Source organism: Rousettus aegyptiacus, unplaced genomic scaffold (genome assembly GCF_014176215.1).
Source record: "Rousettus aegyptiacus isolate mRouAeg1 unplaced genomic scaffold, mRouAeg1.p scaffold_m13_p_10, whole genome shotgun sequence".
NCBI classification, from domain to species: domain Eukaryota; kingdom Metazoa; phylum Chordata; class Mammalia; order Chiroptera; family Pteropodidae; genus Rousettus; species Rousettus aegyptiacus.
In genome coordinates this window covers 62,516,399-62,536,724 of record NW_023416285.1, presented here as the reverse complement: position 1 = coordinate 62,536,724, position 20,326 = coordinate 62,516,399, and the positions used below count along the sequence as shown (strand labels likewise).

Genomic DNA, 20,326 nt, shown 5'->3' with positions numbered 1-20,326 from the left:
TCCACTATTATAAAGCAAGTGTTTCTAAAAGTATAATTTTATAGATCAGCCACTCTGATTTCTTATTTCTGACATTAAAATAGTATTGGGCAAAGAACCTAAGGTAAAAATGTGATATAGAACAAGCTTGGCCTTAAGAGCACCTCTCCATATGCCCATGTCATCCAGTTTCCTAGTTTGTAGAACCCTAACCCAGGGAAATCATCAGCTCATTTGAAATACACTGCCAATATAGGGATGCCGAACAGGCAGCAATTCATGTGCCAACTTTGATTAGCCTGTATGGGCTGCCAGCTGCACAAGGTCACTTAACCAATTTCAGACTGTTTCCTAAACCATAAAGTCGAGACACAACAGTCCCAAGTTACGACCAAATTATTTCTGGTTGATAGACAAAAGGGAGGCTATCAGGAATTTAAAAATGCTATTTCCTATCACAAAAATTATAACATTGATCACAAAAGTGGAACAAAAAAAAAATTCCAACTATATTAACATTTATTAAGCCCTAAAGACTAAGTGGCAAATTCTCCTTTTGAGAGACTTTTCTGCCTGACTTAGACTTCTTGTACCTTATTAAAATATATGATTTAAAGACAACTTTTTCTAATAAAGCATCCTCTGACAAACAAAGGATTTCTCCACGTCTCTAAAGACTAACATACCACATTAAAAATTAGAGTCATCTGTCTCACAAATATTAGTTGCTGATTTCATGTACATGGGTGCCTCTGAAAGTCTTTGAGTGGTAAATGCTTCTCCAGTGCCACCTTGCTTTTCTTCTTCAGAAAGATATTGCTGAATTCGATAACTGAAATCCTAAAATTTCCATTCTACCTACATGAGAACCTTTAACCAGCAGTTTGGTCCATGTTGCCAGGCCAATGTGATATCCTTGATACTTGGTCCCAGATATTTATTGGTTTATCTATTAGCTTTGGTATCTGTGATGGAGTTTTTATTTTCAGTAATAAAAGTCATATAAAGTGGAGGTCAAAAGTCAAAGCATTTCAAAGTACACTTGAGAAATATATATATGAAAGTGCTTTATAAAATATAAAAAAGACTTTGTAAATGGTAAATAACCAGGCAAATATTGGATATTATGCATTATCTGAAGTAATGCGTAAGCTCACCAGGGCAGAAGTTTTAACTGGGGTGAAAGACAATGAACCAGAGGGGGACTGGGACGCAGGAAAGCCAAAGAAAGGTTGGAAGCCTCCTCATAAACTTGCCCTGCTACAGAGAAGCCTTCTCCTTTTAGGCTGGTCACTGGTCCCTGCATCAGAGCTGTTTGCTTAGGTCAGCAAAGCCTAAACCTCCTCCTCTGGTAGTTTTTCAAATCCCAGCTTTTCCAGTCATAATCTGAGAGTATTGCCTAACCCCTACTCCAGAGGGTAAAATTGTTTCTATTTTTTCATTTCCCATCGTTTTGCCTAGGGCCTTTACCCCAGGTTAATTCCAGCTAGATCATTCATTCAGCTTTATTCATAAAAACGGTGTCTTCAAAGAATCAGAGCATAATAGACTTTATTTAAGAAACAGTTTGAAAGTGAAATGGGACTCTCCCAGGTTTGGGACAGTGGCAATGTATTAGAGCCGCATCACTTAGCTGGTTTCAGGATGAGCTGTTTGAGCTGCCAGCAGCTGAGGTTCCCAGGGAGGCACTGCCCCCTTGTGTTCCTGTCTCATTGCTGGCCAGAAATTATTCCATGACGGGGAAGAACATTTGGCAAAAGTCTGTAAAAGATTATTGGTGGGCTATTTCTGGCTCTCAGATTTGTCGGTTTAAATAAGATTTTCTTTCATCTCATAGCTTTTGAAATTATAACCTTTCTTCCTCCCACACTTATTTCTAAAAAGGCATATTTTATTATAATTGTTGAAATAGTATATACTCCTTGAAGAAAAAATTGTGTACGATTATTAAATTTTTTTTCTTTCTCCATATAAGGAAACCTAATTTTACTTGAGGACAGGAAAGAAAGCCACAAGAACTATGAAATCTAATTATATCATAAATATCATGCAAAAATCATCTTTTCCACAATAAGAAAATTAACTTTTGAATTTGCCGGAGTACTAAGAAGTAGAGTTGCCTTTTTCTCCTAAAAAATATAAAGCATAAAAGATAACACTTTAGAACCTAGAATCTCAGAAAATTTACCTATAATTTCCATTCTGTGGATTAAGGATATTGTAATGAATGCAACTATTAGACACATTAAATTGAATATCATTTTCCAGACAGAAAAATAAAAACCCCTGCTATAAAGATGGCCTGTGGAAGTTAGGAAATTGGGTAGCCAAAAGGATCCAATTATTAACAACTGCTTTCAAATGTGATCAGCCTTGTTTCTAAATGTTGCATATATATGTTACTCTTCCCCAAACTGTGGAGAATATAGAAATAAAGGCTTAGATCTGGACATTATAGGAGAAGCTGAGAATGAGTCGTTTATTTCCCCAAATTCCTTTTCTTCTGTATCTTATTTGTAGTCTGTATCATCTAGACATGTAGACTATGCAATATAAAAATGGATGTATAGTGTCAGAGAAAGTCTGTGGACAAGAATTGAAATGGGCTGGAAGTTTAACAGTGTTAGCTGCTTTATCTGATCCATTATTTCTTTAGAGGCCTGTGACTAAGAAGATATTTTGATGGAGGCCAAGATTGGATCCTGATGAGGGGTTTGGGGAGCAACAGGTGAAAGGAGCCCTGGAACAGAATTTCTCATTTTTTTTTTTTTTTGATTCTCAGATCACTTTAATTCTACAGGACAAAAAGCTACACAGACCACCTACGTCCTGTATATCACTTTAAAAACTGTATATGGACATTTTACCATTTTCAACACAGAAAAATAAAATTTCCTTCTGTAAAGGTGGCGTATGGGAGTTCCATAATTTGGTAATTTGAACGATCCAATTATTAGCAATTGCAAATATTCATTATTATATATATTATATATAAAACGATGCTGTATAAACTTAAAGGACTTTACCCACCAAAAATCAATTGAATATTAAAGTGTTAATAACAACCCCTCAAATTCTCTAATCATTGTTATTACACATTTCTGTATGCTAACATACTTGTAGTCTGTGCCTTTTTTTGTGCTCTATTTTTAAATCTATCTCTATTCTTTGAAGTAAGATTCATGTCATGATAGAAGATATATATCTCATATTTAGTGGAATTTTTATTTTAGACCAGTCTATGGAGATGACCTGAAGAGTCCAAAGAGATCTACTTCACCAGCCTTTTATAAAAGCAATAACACAGAGTGCTCAACTCTAGGACATGTGGGGGCGGAGAAGAAGATAGGGCCCACATCACTCAAGAGACAGCTCAGCAGGGCTGAAGATGCAGAAAGCCAGCCAGGGTCACAAGTACCTGTATCAGGTTCACAATTCTAATCATTCTGACTGGTTGTTTCTCTTATCATCTCAACTGAGCACCTCCACTCTGAATGACTGTTAGAAAGAATTTTGGGGGAGGGTGAAAAAAGGCATAGATGTGAGAGGTTCTGTTTATCCCTCTGGCGAACAAATCAGAGTTGTGACAGAATCAAGGAGCAAACAGCAAGGAAAAATTGCCTGGGATATAAATGAACAAGGCATACAACTAGGGAGAAATCCAAGAAATCACCCTGCAACAGCAGGAGGTAGGACAGAGCTACGTCGGTCGTGGGGGCTGTCCCGCCCAAGTGGCTGAGTGGGATGGAGCCTGCGGTGGCAGCAGCTGCAAACACCTCTTAAAGGGGCCTCGTCTGCGAGCAGATTTCCGCAGTGACGGGCCTGCTCTCTCTGAGCACCAGCGCCAGTTTGGCTACACAAGGATTTACAGAGTGACACTTAGTTGTCGGAGGACCATGGTGAGCCTCTCTCCCCAGCAGAAGTGCTAGCGGTATCCACTGTTCTGCTGTGCCCTCCCCGCTCCCTGTGCGCAGACTCAGCACCGCCAAAGCAAAGACATCATCAAACTGGATAACAGAGCTCACTCTGCCTAAAGGATTTCCTGATACCCCGCCTTTCCCAACTCCTGGCCTATCCAAGCCACATCCAGGTGTATCCTCAGCAAGTCAGGTGCTTTTTGCTGAGCAGCCTAGGCTCAAACTTGTGGCAGCTGGCTTCAGTTTCTGATGTGGCCTTTTGAGGCAGCTATAAGCACAGCCTGTGTGGATTACTTGCTAAATCTTAACAGGTGGCTGCAGAGGGGTAGAAGCTTGGGCTAAATCTGGCCTGCAGCTGAATCCCTCTCAGGACTGTGCCACTGGACTGACACCTACTTCACAAATCCACACTAATAAGACCAGGAGACTTGGAAGCTTTGGTTAGTACATAGAAATAGACATAGAAAGGCAGCCAAAATGCGAAGACAAAGAAGCAGAAACCATATGAGAGAACAGAACAGAGATCTGTTCTGATATAATGGAGTCAAGCAATCTAACAGATGCAGAGTTCAAAACACTGGTTATAAAGATACTCAATGAACTTTTGGTAAGGGTAGATGAATTCAGTGAGACATAAGAAACAAACATGGAAATGGAAATGGAAATTATAAAAGGGAACCAGCCTGACAAAGTAAAGGCACTGAGAATGACCACGAGAGACTCGGAAAGACAGTGAGTAGGGAGCTGGGTATTTAGGGAATTCAGTTAATATGTCATTCTTTAGTTTCTGTGAGTTATTGTTTAAAAGTCTTTATGAACCCATTTCCTTTGTTATGGATATACAGTGATGAAGGGGAAAGGAATGTATGTAATGTGAAAAGGTAAGAATATGTAGAGTGAAAGGCCTGCCGGCAGTTCCTAGCCTTTAACCCATTGGTTGCCCATGGTTTTTGGGAATGACTCCTGGTTGTTTCCCCTTCACAGGTGTGGAGAATGGGTTGTTAGCAATCCCAGCAGAAATATTCCTTTTCTCTGAAGGTGTCCTCTTGGCCTGGCTGCAGAGCTTATCAGCATATTGCAGTCTCTGTGGCTTAGCATTTTAATTCCTTTGCCTCCTCCCTCCATTAACTGGATGTGCTAACTGGAGAATTAGTGTGACCATTAACAAACATCCTTTTGATGTAGTTCATGTTAAAGATGCCAATTACAACAGCTTTTCCACCTAGCTTTCCAACATTTTTGTTATTGACAAAGGCAATAAGCCATGGATTTCTCTTCCTTGTGGAAATATTATCATCCTCACCATTGCTGAAGAGAGAGATAAGAGACTGGTGGCCAGACAGAGCAGTGGGTCAAATAATCTCTAGGTGATGTGATTGGAAGAGTCTTGTACTTAAAGAAAGCATAGCATAAAAAAAAACGTGTTTTATAACCTTGAGCAAATTGGCCTCTGTGGGCCTCAAGTTCTAAGAAGGGTGCTTGAAGTAATAGTAGCTACTATTTCAGTGGTTTTTATGTGCCAAGCACAGTGCTAAGCAGTTTCCTCACAACAGCTCCATGACTTGAGCATTACTCCCATTATTCAGAGAAGAAAACTGAAGCACAAATAAGTATTGGAATCAGAAATCAAATTCAGGTTTAGGTGACCCCAAAAAGCCATATTCCTTCCGCTGCACACTTACCAACCACTTCCTGCCTCATGTTTCACAGTTTCCTGTGCTAAAATGCACTTAAACCCAGGGACTCAAAATCCTCTACCTGGAAAATGTTATTTTAAATTAACCCCCAGTCGCTTTTATTGTTGTTGCATTTATTCTTTATGCTGTATCAAACTCTAAAACGGGGTATCTCAACCTCAGCACTACTGACATTTTAGACTGAAAAATTCTTTGTTTGAACTAGCCTATCCACCAGAGAGTGCTCGACATGTCCCAGGCCTCTCACCACTAAATATCAGAAGCACCCGTCCTCCAGCTGTGACACAAAAATGCCTCCAGACATATTGCCAAATGTCCCCCGGGGCTGAGAAACACTGCTCTTAAAGGAAGAAGATACCAAGTTCCTAAATCAACCAGAAGGAAAACTGTGTCGAAAGGAGATATTTAATCTACTGAATATTTTTAACCTGCCTGATTATTTGACTTTACCAGCTTGGGCTAAAGTCAGCTCCAAATATTTCACAGTTATTCGCCATGTGCAGAGCACTGTACCAGTTACACAGAATTCTCCAAGATTCATGGAAATGGGGAATTAGAATAAATCTTGGCTCTCAACGATGACTCTACTTCTCTCAGAGCGAAATTCACTTTTGCCTGAAAGGAAAAGAGCCACCCAGAGGCTGCTGAGTGAGAATGGATATTCAACAGAGAACAGCAGTAATTGAACACAATGCTGATTTTATTAGAACTCAATAAAGCAATGCACAAGTCATCGGGGCAATAAGCTTAACTAAAGGGACAAAAGCCAAAAAAAAAAAAACCATTTTTTTTCTTTATTTCTGTTTTTGGCTTTCTTTCTTCTACACCTCCTCTCAGAAAATGTGGGTTAACAAATCTCATGCAAAGAAACATAGGAAAAGAGAAAAAGGGAAAACGAAATTCATCTAGTGTGTCGTTGATGGTGGTTTCTCCGATTTCTCTTTCGTAAACCGCTCCATCAGCATGGTCCACTTCGGATTATTTTAATGTCATGACTATCTTCCCTGCAAATTGAACAACCATAAAAACAAAAACATGTTTATTGTTTACCATACTGACACTGTCCCACAATTGTATTAAAAAGACCCATGTCATTGTACATTAGATTCTGTCTAGGGTGACATTTGTGTAATCATTTTTTAAAGCTAAATCAATGAGTCACAACTCTGTCATTTGTTCACTAACCCAAGGGCACAGGTCATTAACCGCAAAAAATCACTCTGAGAAGACCTAGGTAACTCACTGAAGATTAGAATCAGAGAATGGACCCCTGAAATACAAAGCAGCATACCTAAAGGAGTCAGGATCTCCTGGTCAGGTGTGCTACATGAAGGGCACGAGGTGTAACACACTAATTACTTAGCATTCTTTCAGTACAGTCATTAAGACCTGTTTCCCAACTAGTACTGCAGGGTGTGCAGGTCACCTACACATGTCTTTTGAGTTTAAAAGAACATTTAATATTCCACAAAGTTTAAATATTCTCTTAATTTCTCTTAATCCATGGACAGTAGTAACATAGTTTGATTATCTGGTCTAGAGTTGCACACGTCATTCTCTAACTTTGACTTGGAAAATGCACTGAGGGATTCTATGTCTTCTTAAATGTCAGTCTGAAAACAGAACTATGTCATATTTCATCTTTATTTCCAAGAAAAGAGGCACTATATTGTAAGTAATCAAAATTCAAAAATAAAAATAAAAACTTGTCTATTCTATACTGTAAATTATATTACCTGATTTTCATGCACAAAGTACATTCGTTGGGATAAGTGGACATGTCGCTTCCACACACAGGGTTAAAGTCTCTGGGGCATCCTGGCAATTTATACTGATCACAGTTTGGCTAGAAAAAAGAAAGGAAGACAGAAATTAGAGAATAACTTGAGATATTTTTATCACAAAATAGCAGAAGGGAGGACAAAATCCCATGTCTCCCTAGATTTCCTAGAAACAGCTTACGAAAATATTTCTACTTTCCAAAAAATGAAAAAAAGATTTTTCTAATGAAAAGATCAGATGCAATGTTGAAGCAATGGTTTGATACCTACTACATAAGGAAAGAATCTCTAAGGAAGGTTTGGTCTGCTGATTTTTAAATGAAGGTCCAAGACATCCCACCATACCTACCTCACTGTCCTCTAGCTTCATAATGTGTACTCACTACTATCGCCACGTGGATGCGCTATTGCATTCCATCTCAATCCCTTGACATAATGTTGACACACGCAGGAATTGAATCTTTTAGTCTGGATTTTTCAGATACCGGTATTTAACCCCTAGCACTAAGAAAGCAGCAGGCTCATAACTGGATTTTAGGGGTACCTATGGGTTTACTTGTGTCCACCCAAAAAGATATGTTGAAGTCCTTACCACCAGCACCTCAGAATGTGACCTTATTTGGATATAGGGTCTTTATATAGGTAATCAAGTTAAAATGAGGTTATTAGAGTGGACCCTAATTCAATGTAACTGGTGTCCCGATAAAAAGGGAAAACTTGGGAAGAGTCATACACTAAGGGAAATCACGTGACAACACAGAGAGAACATCACTTATAAGCCAAGGAACGTCTGAGGCTATCAGATACTAGGACAAAGGCATGGAACAGATTCTCCTTCATAACCCTTAGAAGGAACTAACTCTGCGAACACCTTGATTTTGGATTTCTGGCCTCTAGAATGCCAACACGATCAATTTCTGTCATTTAAGCCACCTCAGTTTGTGATACTTTATTACAGTAGCTGTAAGAAACTGGTATGAAACTCAAGCATCTGATTCGAGGGAATTGAGGCCAGAGAGGTGACATGTCTTGCTCACAGTCATGGGTTTCCTTGCTCCACAGTCAAAGGCCAGGACTGGCACTTGTCACAGTGATCAGACCGTGGAGTGCAAGGTCCCGCTCTAACAAAAGGTTAAATATATGGCCTGATATATTTCTGTGATATAGATATAGATATATAGATATATAGATAATTTGTTTTTTTAGTAAAGGTGATCACCTTTCCTCACATCAGAGTAAAAGAAGTCACCCTGTTTTAGCCCTCTGAATAAATGAAGTACACCTTTCTATTAATATTATCGAGTTTTATGAAGGCTAAGCAGGGCTGGCTGTGGGCCAAATCCTGAACTAAAAGAGGTTTTGTTGACCTTTTCCATCTTCTGTTTAGCACACTCTACACTTCATTTAGGAGCACGGTATGTTCCCACTGCCCTAGGCTCACTCAAGAGATGCCTTCTAGGGCTGCTCTCAAAGGCAGAGTAGATGCCCTTTTATCCAATGAGATTGGGACAAGTGGTAGCTGGTTGTTTAGCTTAAAAATTCAATTAAAGCAAGGAAACAATAACAAAAAACAACACATACCCTAAATATTTTATCTTAAAACATATAAATGAAAATAAAATGGCAATCTTTTGATGTAAGACAATGACAAGGCATATGGCTACTTGTAATACTAGTTATGATCATATAATTAAGGTCAGGCCAATGGGAATATAAGTGGAATTATTGTGCAGTAGCTTCTGGGAACCCCCTTTAAAAGAAAGGTGTTACCTGTCCTCTACTTCCTCCTAGTTTTATTCTTCATTGTCCATTTCCCCCATCCTACAGCTGGGGGCATGAGGCGTTAACTTTATAGACCAGGAGTACAAAGGCCACATCCTAGTGTGGCAGCACTGTTCACTGTTATTTTGAGTCTTTATTACTTGCAGCTGAATCTAATTTTAACTAATGCAAAAGACAAAACCTTTCCTTTGAATGTTTCAACTAATTAGAAATCTACGTGTTATCACTGCAAAAATCATACCCATAATAACTCACTTATAATTTCCTGTTTTGGTCTCTCTAAAACAGGATTTGTCGACCCTATTCACATTTGGGACTGGATAATTCTTTCCTGTGGGAAGCTCTCCCGTGCATTGTAGGTTCTTCAGTAGTACCTCTGTTCTCAATCTACTAGATGCCAGTATCAAGTCCCAGTCATGACAATCAAAAATGATAGCCTAAAACAGTGATCCCCAACCTTTTTGGTACCAGGGACCAGTGCTCCTGTGAGAATCTAATGCCTGATGATCCGAGGTGAAGCTGACATGGTGATTCTAGTAATGGGAAGTGGCTGCAAATACACGAGGCTATACTAGATCGCCTAAGCTCACCTTCTGCTGTGCGGTCTGGCTCCTAACAGGCCACTGACCAATACTAGTCCATGGCCCAGGGCTTGGGGACCCCTGGTCTAAATGTCTACTGAGGAGCAAAACTGCCCCAGGTGAAAACCACTGTTTTAAAATACAGTGAGAATTTAGACACTTGCAAAACAACATAATACACAATTTTTAAAAATATTCCCTAATTTTTTAGTTCTTTCACCCATACCTAATTTAATAGCAATTTTCGTTAGCAATTTGTCTTCTAGCAAGTCTTTCAGAAGCATTCAACTCAGTTGTCATATGAAGTACGACTTTTTTTCTTTACACTCCTGTTTATGTTATCTTTACATTTTTAATTAAAATAAGATTGGTGACTGGCATAACAGGTTGTAAACACACACTTGAGTCTTAGTAAGAACAATCTGACTGATGGGAAATAAAGTCAACTGGCATACAAGAGAGTAGTCTGCTTACAACTAGCAAGTGATCAATATGCTGTGGAAATTGTTCATCGAGAAAGAAAAGGATCATTTGTTTGTGAGTTGTTTAAGTGGAGGGTGGTTGAATGAGTTTTTACTGTTAACAGCCCGCAGTGGATTCACACAAGGCTGCATGTACATGTCACCTTGGAAGCTTGTTAAAAATACAGATTTGGGGCCTTACCCCAGACCTACTCATTCAGAATCTCCAGGGGTAGAGACCTTTGAATTCTGATTCAGCTAGGACTGGGTTTGGGAACACCAGCTTCTGGGCATCCAGTACACTTTGATTACTTGGTGAAAGCTAAGGAACATACAGAGACATATAATTTCAGGGAACCCATGCGCTAGACCTTTCCAGCCCCCTCTTCTGAAATCAAGACATATCTTGCCTATGCCCCACATTCGCAGTGACTGACTTAGGTAAACAACTGGCTAATCCATAACTATGGAACATTATGTAGTAGTTATAAAGAATGAGAAAGGTCTAAATTTTTTTATATTCAACAGTTTTCAAATGCTCTCAGCTCAAAGAATGACTAATAAATGATCTTTGAAGAGCACTAACAAGCCCATAAAGAAGTTTTTTTTTTTTTTTTTTAAGCAGAAGATTATAAGGTCTCTCAGATCTTTGAGCAATCTGCCCAGCTGGAAGGCAATGTTGATGTTCCAGTCTCATTCTAGTCTTACTGATTCTCATGATTTCAAAGCTAGGTTTGGCTACTTACCATTTAACTTGATGACATTTGGGTTACTCACTTCCTGGATTTTCTCTGCGCTGAGGCATAAGACTGTATGTATAAACACTTTTCACCCTTATCGATGAGGTCAAATAATTTCATTAGTTATTCCTTCATAAGCCTTTAGTTTTATTCATTTACCCAAATTTGCGCCAAAGGGGGAAAAATCAAAATAGCTGCATCATCCGGAGACTCTAAACTATACCCCACAAGATGCCAACTATAAGAAGTCTCCTCTGGCAGACTGTTTCTCAGCGCTTCAGAAGACATTCTCTCTCAAAGAAGGGCCATCTCGCTAATTTATTTATTTCTTAGAAACATTTTAATTTTTATAGAAGATGTGATATGCTTTTACATAATTCTCTGAGCTTTATACTCGGAAGCTTTTCTTCTGAAGGTTCTTATCTACTTTACCAGATATATTCCCTTATTTATTCATTCAATAAGTTAATACTCTAAGATTTTAAGATAGCTATTATATGAAATACAAAAACAAATTGACTCCTGTCTGTGAGAAGTTTAGCATCTAGTAAGGGAATCAAGAAATACACATAGTGGTCTTAAAGGATGGGTAGAATTTAGAGAGGTTTGGACTAATGTCCACCTCAGGGAAATAGAACAGTGGCGAGGAAAGTGTCTGACCTGAGAGCAAAGAATTTAAAGAAGCATTCAACATCCATTCATAACAAAAACATTCAACTAGAAACAGAAAAGAATGTCCTTAACCTGATAAAGGACATCTACAAAAAACCCACAGCTAACATTATGCTTAATGATGAAAGGCTGAATTCTTTTCTCCTGAAATCAGGAACACACAAGGATGTCCATTTCATCTGTTCTATTCAACATTATATAGAAGGGTCTAGACAAGGCAATTAGGCAAGAAAAATAAATAAAAGCCACTCAGATTGGAAAGAAATAAATAAAACTACCTCTAATCAAAGATGACATGATCTTTTTATATAGAAAGCACTAAAAAATCCACAGAAAAACTATTAGAACTAAAAATCAAGTTTATCAAGATTATAGGATATAAGTTAAGCATGTGACTATCAATTGTATCTCTATACATTTGCAATGAACATTCTGAAATGAAATTAAGAAACTAATTCCATTTATAATACTATGAAAAAGAATAAAATATTTAGGAATAAATTTAACAAAAGACTTGTACACTAAAAAACTATAAAATATTATTGAAAGAAATTAAAGACCTATATAAATAAAAAGACATCCCATATCCATGGACCAAAGACTTAACTTTCTTAATATGACAATCCTCCCCGAATAGATTTACAGGTTCAATGTAATCCCTATTGAAATCTCAACTGCCTTTTTTTGCAGCAGAAATTGGCAACGTAACTTTAAAACTAATATGAAATGCAAGGGACCCAGACTAGCCAAAACAATCTCAAAGAAAAGTTAAAGAATCCACACTTCATCATTTCTTACTACAAAGCTACAGTAATTAAGAAAGCAGCAGAAGGTCCAGGTAGAAAGGTAGGCTGCAGTAAGAATGAGAAACATTCTCTGTGGGCACTGCGAAGTCTCTGTAGATTTTGCACAGGGACATGCTGTAAGCATGAAGAGTAATTGTAGAAGCAATGTGTAGCAGGAGCTCAAAAGTAGCGATACTAAAGTTTGAGGAAAACCACTTCGTGGGTAGTGTGCTAGTCTAGGTAAGAAATAATAGGAGCCCAAAACTGGAACAATGGCAATAAAAATGGGGAAGAAAAAACAAGGATATCTTTGTGATTCACTCTTTTAATAATTCTGTACAAATAGAGCAGGATCCCGTGGTACTTGCCTCTTGAGAGTGAGTCCTCTAAGTGTCTCCTTAAAATTTGCACCCTAGGCACTTCACTCATAGATACAAACTAATGGTTGCACACCTGAAACTAATACAGTATTATTCACCAACTATAACTCAAAAATAAAAAATATATTATTATTAAAAGAGAGAGAGAGAGAGAAAATCAGCAAAACAGAAGCTCTCTCTACCCTTGCCCTTTTTTGCTTAAAGGTAGAATATAAATTCTTCTTAAATGGAGATGACTCTAGACTCTTATCAGCCCAGAGGTTATCACCAAAGGAATGTACAAACAAATCTTATCCCCTTAGTTTTCTCCCATACATTTACCTTCCCATTTTTGCCACCCTTGGAAGCTTAAAACCATTTCCTTTGTCCTGTCATTTCTCTACAAATTTATTGTTCTTTGTTAAAGATGCTATATAAACCAGAGTTCTAAAGGACCTCTTTGAGTTACTCATCTCTAAGTGCTCTCATGTGTATATGCAATGCACATGTTAATAAACTCGTTTTTCTCTTGTTAATCTATCTTTTGTCATAGGGACCTCAGGTGAAAACTTAGGCCTTTTATCCTCCCCTACATGGTCATAGTGTGATGATGCAGAATAGGTTGAATGGTAGTATAGAGAAAATGCATTTGTATCTTCTTTGGAGGAAGAAAATAAGATGTGAAGGCTTCCAGGAAGATGTCTATTCAGAAACGAACACTCAAAAGTTACCTAACCCCTTGATGTCAATATCCCTATATGTAAAATCATAATATCTATCTATCTCACAAGGCCATTCCGAACATTGAGATACCAAATATAACAATGGATAATGCTGGACTAGATATTAAAATATATCTCTAACCACAATCTGCAGCAACCTGCCTAAGAAACCAACTCATTATTTAGAATAACCAGCCCAGGAAGCCAGCCTGCTATAAGGCAGACAGCTATCTCTAGTGACAGTCTAGGAAGCCGAACAATAACCTCTATAACAATCGGCCCCAAATGGCCCAGACTTGATTAGTAACTTACAGCTTCCCCAATTTTTGTTCCCACTTCCAACTTAGAATCAATCAGGGAAAGCCAAAATTCACTCCTAACCAATTACATAGGATACCTGCTTCTAGTTAGCCCAACTACAGGCCAATGGCCTGAAATCAAGATGCACCTGAAGCCTTTCACTCTCTCACTAGAAAGCTTTCCTACTCCTCTGCCTGCCTTTGAGTCTCAGCCAAAATACAAGTGATGTGGCTGACTTCCTTGTCACAGCACGTTCTGAACAGTTTTTGTTTGTTCTCATTTGGTTGGTCTTCCTTCCATAGAATTTAACTTGATAACATACTGTACAAAAAATGTCTAGTACAAGGCGTAACTATTAGGCCAAGGATTTTCTGAATCATTAAAGAAGATATTAGAGGAAACAAAGCCCTGAAGTCTTCAAGAATTGAGCTATCTGCATTTTTGATCTGTATCAAAAAGCCTGCGTGGGAAGCTGGTTTCTAAAGCAGTCACCAGTTTCATAAGCAGCAGATCAGAACTGAAAACTATCCCCCACCTCATTGGGGGCTTCATTGTATTAATAGAAACAACACAAATATTTCCTACTTACTGTTCTATATTCTGCAGATGGACCAAATTGACTGTGCATAGAGGCTGCAAGAAGAAAGCAGACATTTTAAAGTAGTGATTAAGTCAATTCTTGTTCATAAGGGTCTTAAAATCCACGTTGTGATTTATTCAAGCCGCACCTTCTCCCTTTCCCTCAGATGCCCTAACTTCTTTGAACCACTCCCTTTCACCCCACCAGCCCCCCAAAATACGCAGTTGTTTTCTGGCACCTCTCCTAGCGGACACACAAAAGAACATTTGGTATGGGTTTCATAAGTGACCACTTTAATAAGTTTGCTTGAGAAAGAATTATGGAGCTACAAAATAAAAGTCAGAGAAGTAACTCCTAATAATTCATTTATTTTTCTCTGCGGCTCAGGTAATGAATGCAAAACTTAATATTACATGTTACCATTTAACTCCATTTTAAAATGAGCGTCAAGTCTAGGTGAACTAACGCCCCTTTCCCATAAGCCCTGGAGTGCCCGACGCACTCGGCATTGACTATTTCTAATTCCTGTACATCTTATGCTGAGGTTCAGTTGGGCCACTGTACATAAAAACTCAACTCCTGATCTTGGGCTCCAGAAAATCCGCTTTAAGGGAGAAAGAGCAGACAACAGGGTGTCACCGAGAAGCTGGGAATAGACCCCAAGCAAGAACTAAAGGATCCCTGGCTGCACAGCCACGCTCCCTCACCCCCAAGTTCGTGTTCCTAGAGGACTGCAGTGGGGCCCTAACCGCCAGTAACGGGTGCACGGAGGGACGCCGGGGACGCCAGGGTATGGGGGACGGCAGTCTCTGGCGACACCGCATCTCATTACTCCTCCGCAGGTCCTGGGTTGACCAGGCCAACTGATGAGCGTTACCTGCCCAGACCCTGGCCAGGAGTAACAGCACCAAGCTCAGCGCCGCCGCCGCCATCCTCCCTCCGCAGCTGGTCGTCGGATGCTAAGCGCTCCAGTGCCCGCGCAATACGCAGGACGTGCACAGGTGGGACACGCGACAGAGTGGGGTGAGGAAGGGGCGGGGAATGGGAGGATGAGGGGAGGAGGAAGAACCGGGATGGTAGGAGGATCGAGAGGGACAGGAAAGGACTGGTAGGGAGGGGCAGGGAAGGAAGAGGAGAGGGAGAGAGAGGATAGGCAGATACTACTAGCCCCATAAGGCCCTGCTCCCCAACCCCTCTCCACCCTGCTGAGGATGAGAGTAAACGTTCTAACGACGCTCTCCCCCTGCAGCTGATAAGAATCTTGTAAGAGCCCTGGGATACAACCTTGTAGGCTCTGTCACTCAACTCCTATTTCTTCAGCATCTACTCTGTTCCATGCAGTATTGTGGGGAGCCATGGTTACAGGTAATTCAGAGCCTTACAGACTGGCTCGGTTAATGCTTAACCTGTTTCTGCTCCTAAGGCATTGTCTTTGCCTGCACCTGGAGGGTGCTTACAAGTTGCTGAGGTGTGTGGTGAGAATGGCCAGTTCCCGGACACAGAGGATTGATGGCTATTGGGGTAATTGATAGATTCTGTCATGGGACAATTACTTTTGGGAGTTTCAGTGATTTTGTAGTTTCTATGTACAAGTTAAAGATTTACTTTCACTGAGGTAATGCATATTTTTCATTGTTAAACTGCACGTACTCAAACTGCATATATTGGTGATGGGAAATAAACTCGGGGCTTCAGCATCACTGAAGACCTGCCACATCAGCAGTCGTGTGAGTGTCTCTTTATTCATTCCCACTCCCCCCTTCAGGTACTGATCGACTTGTGGTGGCTGGCCCGTCATACAGTATTTTGGGACTGAGCTCAACAAAGAAGGTCTCTGCTCTCAAGAAGCTGTCTAATGTGAGTGTTGGGGATGAGGTAACACAGGGAGCTCCAAAACTAGTTAATAGATACAATAATTTCTAGAGAGTTGGGGACGGTGTTGGGGGTGGGAGGGAGAGTACTTTCTATTGAGAGATCAAGAAAAGCCTTTCAGGGGTGGCATTTGAGCTGAAAGCTGAAACATAAGGAGAAGGAAGCATGGCCAAGGCCTTGGAATACTTGAAAACAAGTATTCCAGTCTCAAGGCAAAGCAAATGCAGATAAATATCAGGAGGCACTAAAGAGAATTTAATGAAAGAAATCGGCCAGGCCGGTATTGGAGAACTGAAAAAAAGCAGAAAGGGAACAATGAGGTAACATGCAGAGACAGTAACTTCAAGACATAGGTATCACCCCTGGGTCTGGAGGAACAAAAGGAAGAGTTGAGATTATCTAAAAATTTGGAGAAGAGGTCCTTGGAAAGCTGGGACTCAGGCCTCTGAGCAGGGGTGCTGCCTGGCTGATGCTGGTGGGTCTGAGGGGGTGCAGCGAGGCAGTTCTGAGAATGTATGACAAAGCTAGGGACTGGGAGTAGGTGCTACTGTTGGGTGAAGGGACATTACTGCTAGGGTACTGCTGAAAGAAACAGCGAGCATGTAGGAACAAGCCCCTCCTCCATCCTCCTGCCTTGCAAAGTCCCGCAACACATCCGATCCGCAGAACCTTCAGGAAACCAGCTGGCAAAGTAGAAATGAGTGCTAGTATCACAGAGTCTGGAAGGGTGATTTTAGAGCCAGCATACAATAACCTAATGACTGGCATAGTCGCATACCCCACCCCCTGACTTTAGCAACCTCAAGAACTGCGACAAGAAGACATGCAGTTTTAAACTCCACCTGGCACCATGCACAGCTGAGTTCTGGCTAGTATTCTATTTGGGGCCAGAGTGTAAATTTGGAATAAGTGTTAGTACTTTTGTGAGGTACATAAGTTATTTAAACAAAGGTAAAAAATACAGAAGGCTTATTTTGCTGAAGACTTTCATCAAGCATTGATATATAGATATAGATATGTGCACAAAAATATTTTCTCAGCTTCATTGGGTTTCCGTGACCATATAATATATATATTTGTTTATAAACATCCTCACCTCTAATACTTCAGGAACACAAACTGAAGTCTGACACAGACTCAGGGACAATGCTTAGAGTTATGTTAATAGGAATTTCAGCTTCAAGAAGAAAGCCATTTACCCCTCAAGACAGATGTGCTATAAATGTATGTAGGTGGATGTTGCTGCCTTTGTTATTTTGTTCCCAACAGTTGATGATTATACTTTAGAAATATTCTATACCATGGTGCTTTTCACATAATGGCCTCAGCATTTGTCAGCCAAGAATAAGGATTAACAAACGTTTTCTGTAAAGGGCCAGAGAGTAAATACTTTAGACTTTGCGAGTCATACAGCCTGTCACAACTGGTCAACTCTGCCCCTGTAGCGCTAAAGCAGCCTTGGGTGTCAAGTCAATGAATGGGCATGGCTGTGTTCCAGGAAAACTTTACAAAACAGTCCACAGGCCACATTTAAACTATGGGTGATAGTTTACCAACCCCTGGCCAAATATGCCAAACAAAAATGGTCAGTGCTGACCACTGGCATGCCTGTTAGACGGTAACACCAAGAGCAAGCTAGGGAATGTGTTCTGTGGTTAGTCCTTGCTCTTGAAAGCTCCAGGCGCCTGTCCCATTCTTTTTTTCAGGATGGTAAATAAACCTAAACTGACCAACTTGCCCTTAGGTCTCATATTTTTATGGGTTTTCTGTATGTACATAATTAAATTGTTTTTTTTCTTGTTAATATGTCTTATGTCAATTTAATTATCAGGCCAGCCGAAAGAACCGAGAAAGATAGAGGAAGAATTTTTCCTCCTCAATAGAGCCCTCTGAAATATAGGTAGGTACTTTGCAGGGTCACAATTTGGAAGTTAACAGGAAAAAAAATTTTTTTTAAAGATAATTATTTTTTAATTAAACCATCCCTACTATCCAGAATGATATATGATCCTATAAATGTCATTCATTTCATTCATTCATCCATTGCACAAAGGTTTATATAATGCTATATGTGCACTGTCCTACTAAAAATCCCTGCCCTCAAGAAGCTTACAGTCTAATGATATTACTGTGGTAAAAAGCCTAGTTACAACTACTACAAACTATTCAAATAATGGGTACAGTCAATGTATAACCTAATTGATACACAAGACCTATGGATCAGAGAATTTTTTTAATCGGTATAGTCAATCAGGCCGTATGAATACCAGAAATGTCTGTTGTCATTCCTAGGCCCATCTTAGACCAGTATGTTATCAAATCTCATCTAAATGGAAGTTACAAGAATACCAAAGTCACTGTGGAAAACTTTAACTTGATCCCCTGTATCAAAGTCAGACCTTTGTAGGGTTTTGGAAAATATAGTTTCTTTTCATAAAAATGATTTTATTTATGTTAATAAGTTTTTTAAAAAATATTAAATGAGTTAAATATTTTCAAAATTTCTCAGTTTTAATTTCTAATATTATTAAATACTTATAGACAAAATATAAAACACTTTGGGATCTTCGATAATTTTTAAGAATATAAAAATTTGGTCCTAATATAAAATAAATGTTATCCTCATGTTATAGTTAGGGTAGTAGGGTTCAAAGAAGCACAGGAAGATACCTTTTGAAAGGCACGCTTAATTCGATCTTGTTTTCTTTTCCATTCAGCTGTGTGATACAGAAATTTACTTCATCCTCTGAAACTAACAATTGGAATTCTGTATAAAGTCAAGTTTAGAAACCCAACTTCTATATTCCTTATTGCCCCTGTCATCAAGTTTAAAATTTTAAGAAAAATTATCAAAACTTGTAAATAAGGCAAAATATTATTATGTGTGTTTTCAAGGTCATACTAGATAGAGCATTATCTAAGAAGCCTGCATGGGGAGGAGGGGAAGGGTCATCTGATTCTAGGGGATGTCATTTCATTTGGTTTATCATTTAGTACTAATAAGGTCTGGAGTCATAAAATTAGATATTAACTTATAGAAAAAAAGTTGTAAATAACTTTGTCGGATATAAAAGATAACTCCAAAGGTTACTGTTTTATTGCTGTCGATATAAAGCAGTGCTACATTTAATTTTTCAGTCTTATTCCAAGATTTTTTTTTTCATAGACTATATATATATATGCCAATCTCCTCTATTCTCCTTTAAGCTCGGTTTATATCCTACGGGTTCCCTCACTAGTGAGTTAAGAAGAGTAAATAAGAAGCCAGTTTGCCTGGCAGACAGAGAAAGGGTGTTTCTGACTTGGGGAGACCAGCGGGAGCCAAGGCCAGCAGGATTCCTTTAGAGAATTCCAAGAGGTTCAATGTGGCTAACACAGTGCTTCTCAAACTTTGATAAGCACATGAATCGCTTAGATTCAGGAAATCTAGAGTGGGGCCCAATATTCTGCATTTCTATAAGCTTCTAGGTGAAGCTGATGCTGCCGATCCATGGACCACACTTTGAGTAACAAGCAGCTAGGTCAGAGCACAAGTGCAGCTGGGAATGTCCAGAGATGAAGATGGAAACTAAGAGAACTGAATGTGGAACTAGAACAGGCTCTCTTAATAAAAATAATCATTTTCTTACACTTTACATCAAACAAAGAGAATCCTAAGCCCAAGCAGGTCACTCATTTGAAATAATATATGCACTCTCACCACATTTTAATATAATCACAGAAGTGAGGCTAGGCCTGATAAGTAATTTCACGAAAACTGTTCTGTCCTGCACTTGTGTTGGTTCTCCCTTAGCTCTGTTTAGTTGAGCGAAATTGTATAGTGGTGTCTACTGCCATCTAGTGGACATAAATTGACATAACTAGTGCCTCATTTATATGGTAGTTTTCAAAGTGCTCTCATTTTATCTTCACAGTAATCTATGAAGCAGACATTATTATTGCAGTTTGTTTTAATTTTTCAGAAAAACTTAATATTATTGATCTAACTATGATCCAGGCACTATATATGATTTTACTTATTATCTATAACAATCTTATACATATGTATTGCCTTGTTATTCCACTTGCAGATGAGGAAGCTAAGGCTTAGAGAATTTA

At 39.2% G+C, this 20,326-nt stretch overlaps 1 protein-coding gene across 1 annotated transcript; it reads right to left on the bottom strand.

Annotated features, from left to right (window-relative positions):
• Positions 1–6,275: 6,275 nt before the first annotated feature.
• SPINK2 (serine peptidase inhibitor Kazal type 2) lies at positions 6,276–15,593 on the bottom strand. The gene is made up of 4 exons (XM_016158754.2): positions 15,234–15,593; positions 14,366–14,409; positions 7,330–7,439; positions 6,276–6,597 (listed from the first exon to the last, which is right to left on the bottom strand). The coding sequence occupies exons 1-4, from the start codon at positions 15,286–15,288 to the stop codon at positions 6,552–6,554; spliced, it is 255 nt and encodes an 84-aa protein (XP_016014240.1). The 5' UTR covers positions 15,289–15,593; the 3' UTR covers positions 6,276–6,551.
• Positions 15,594–20,326: the final 4,733 nt, after the last annotated feature.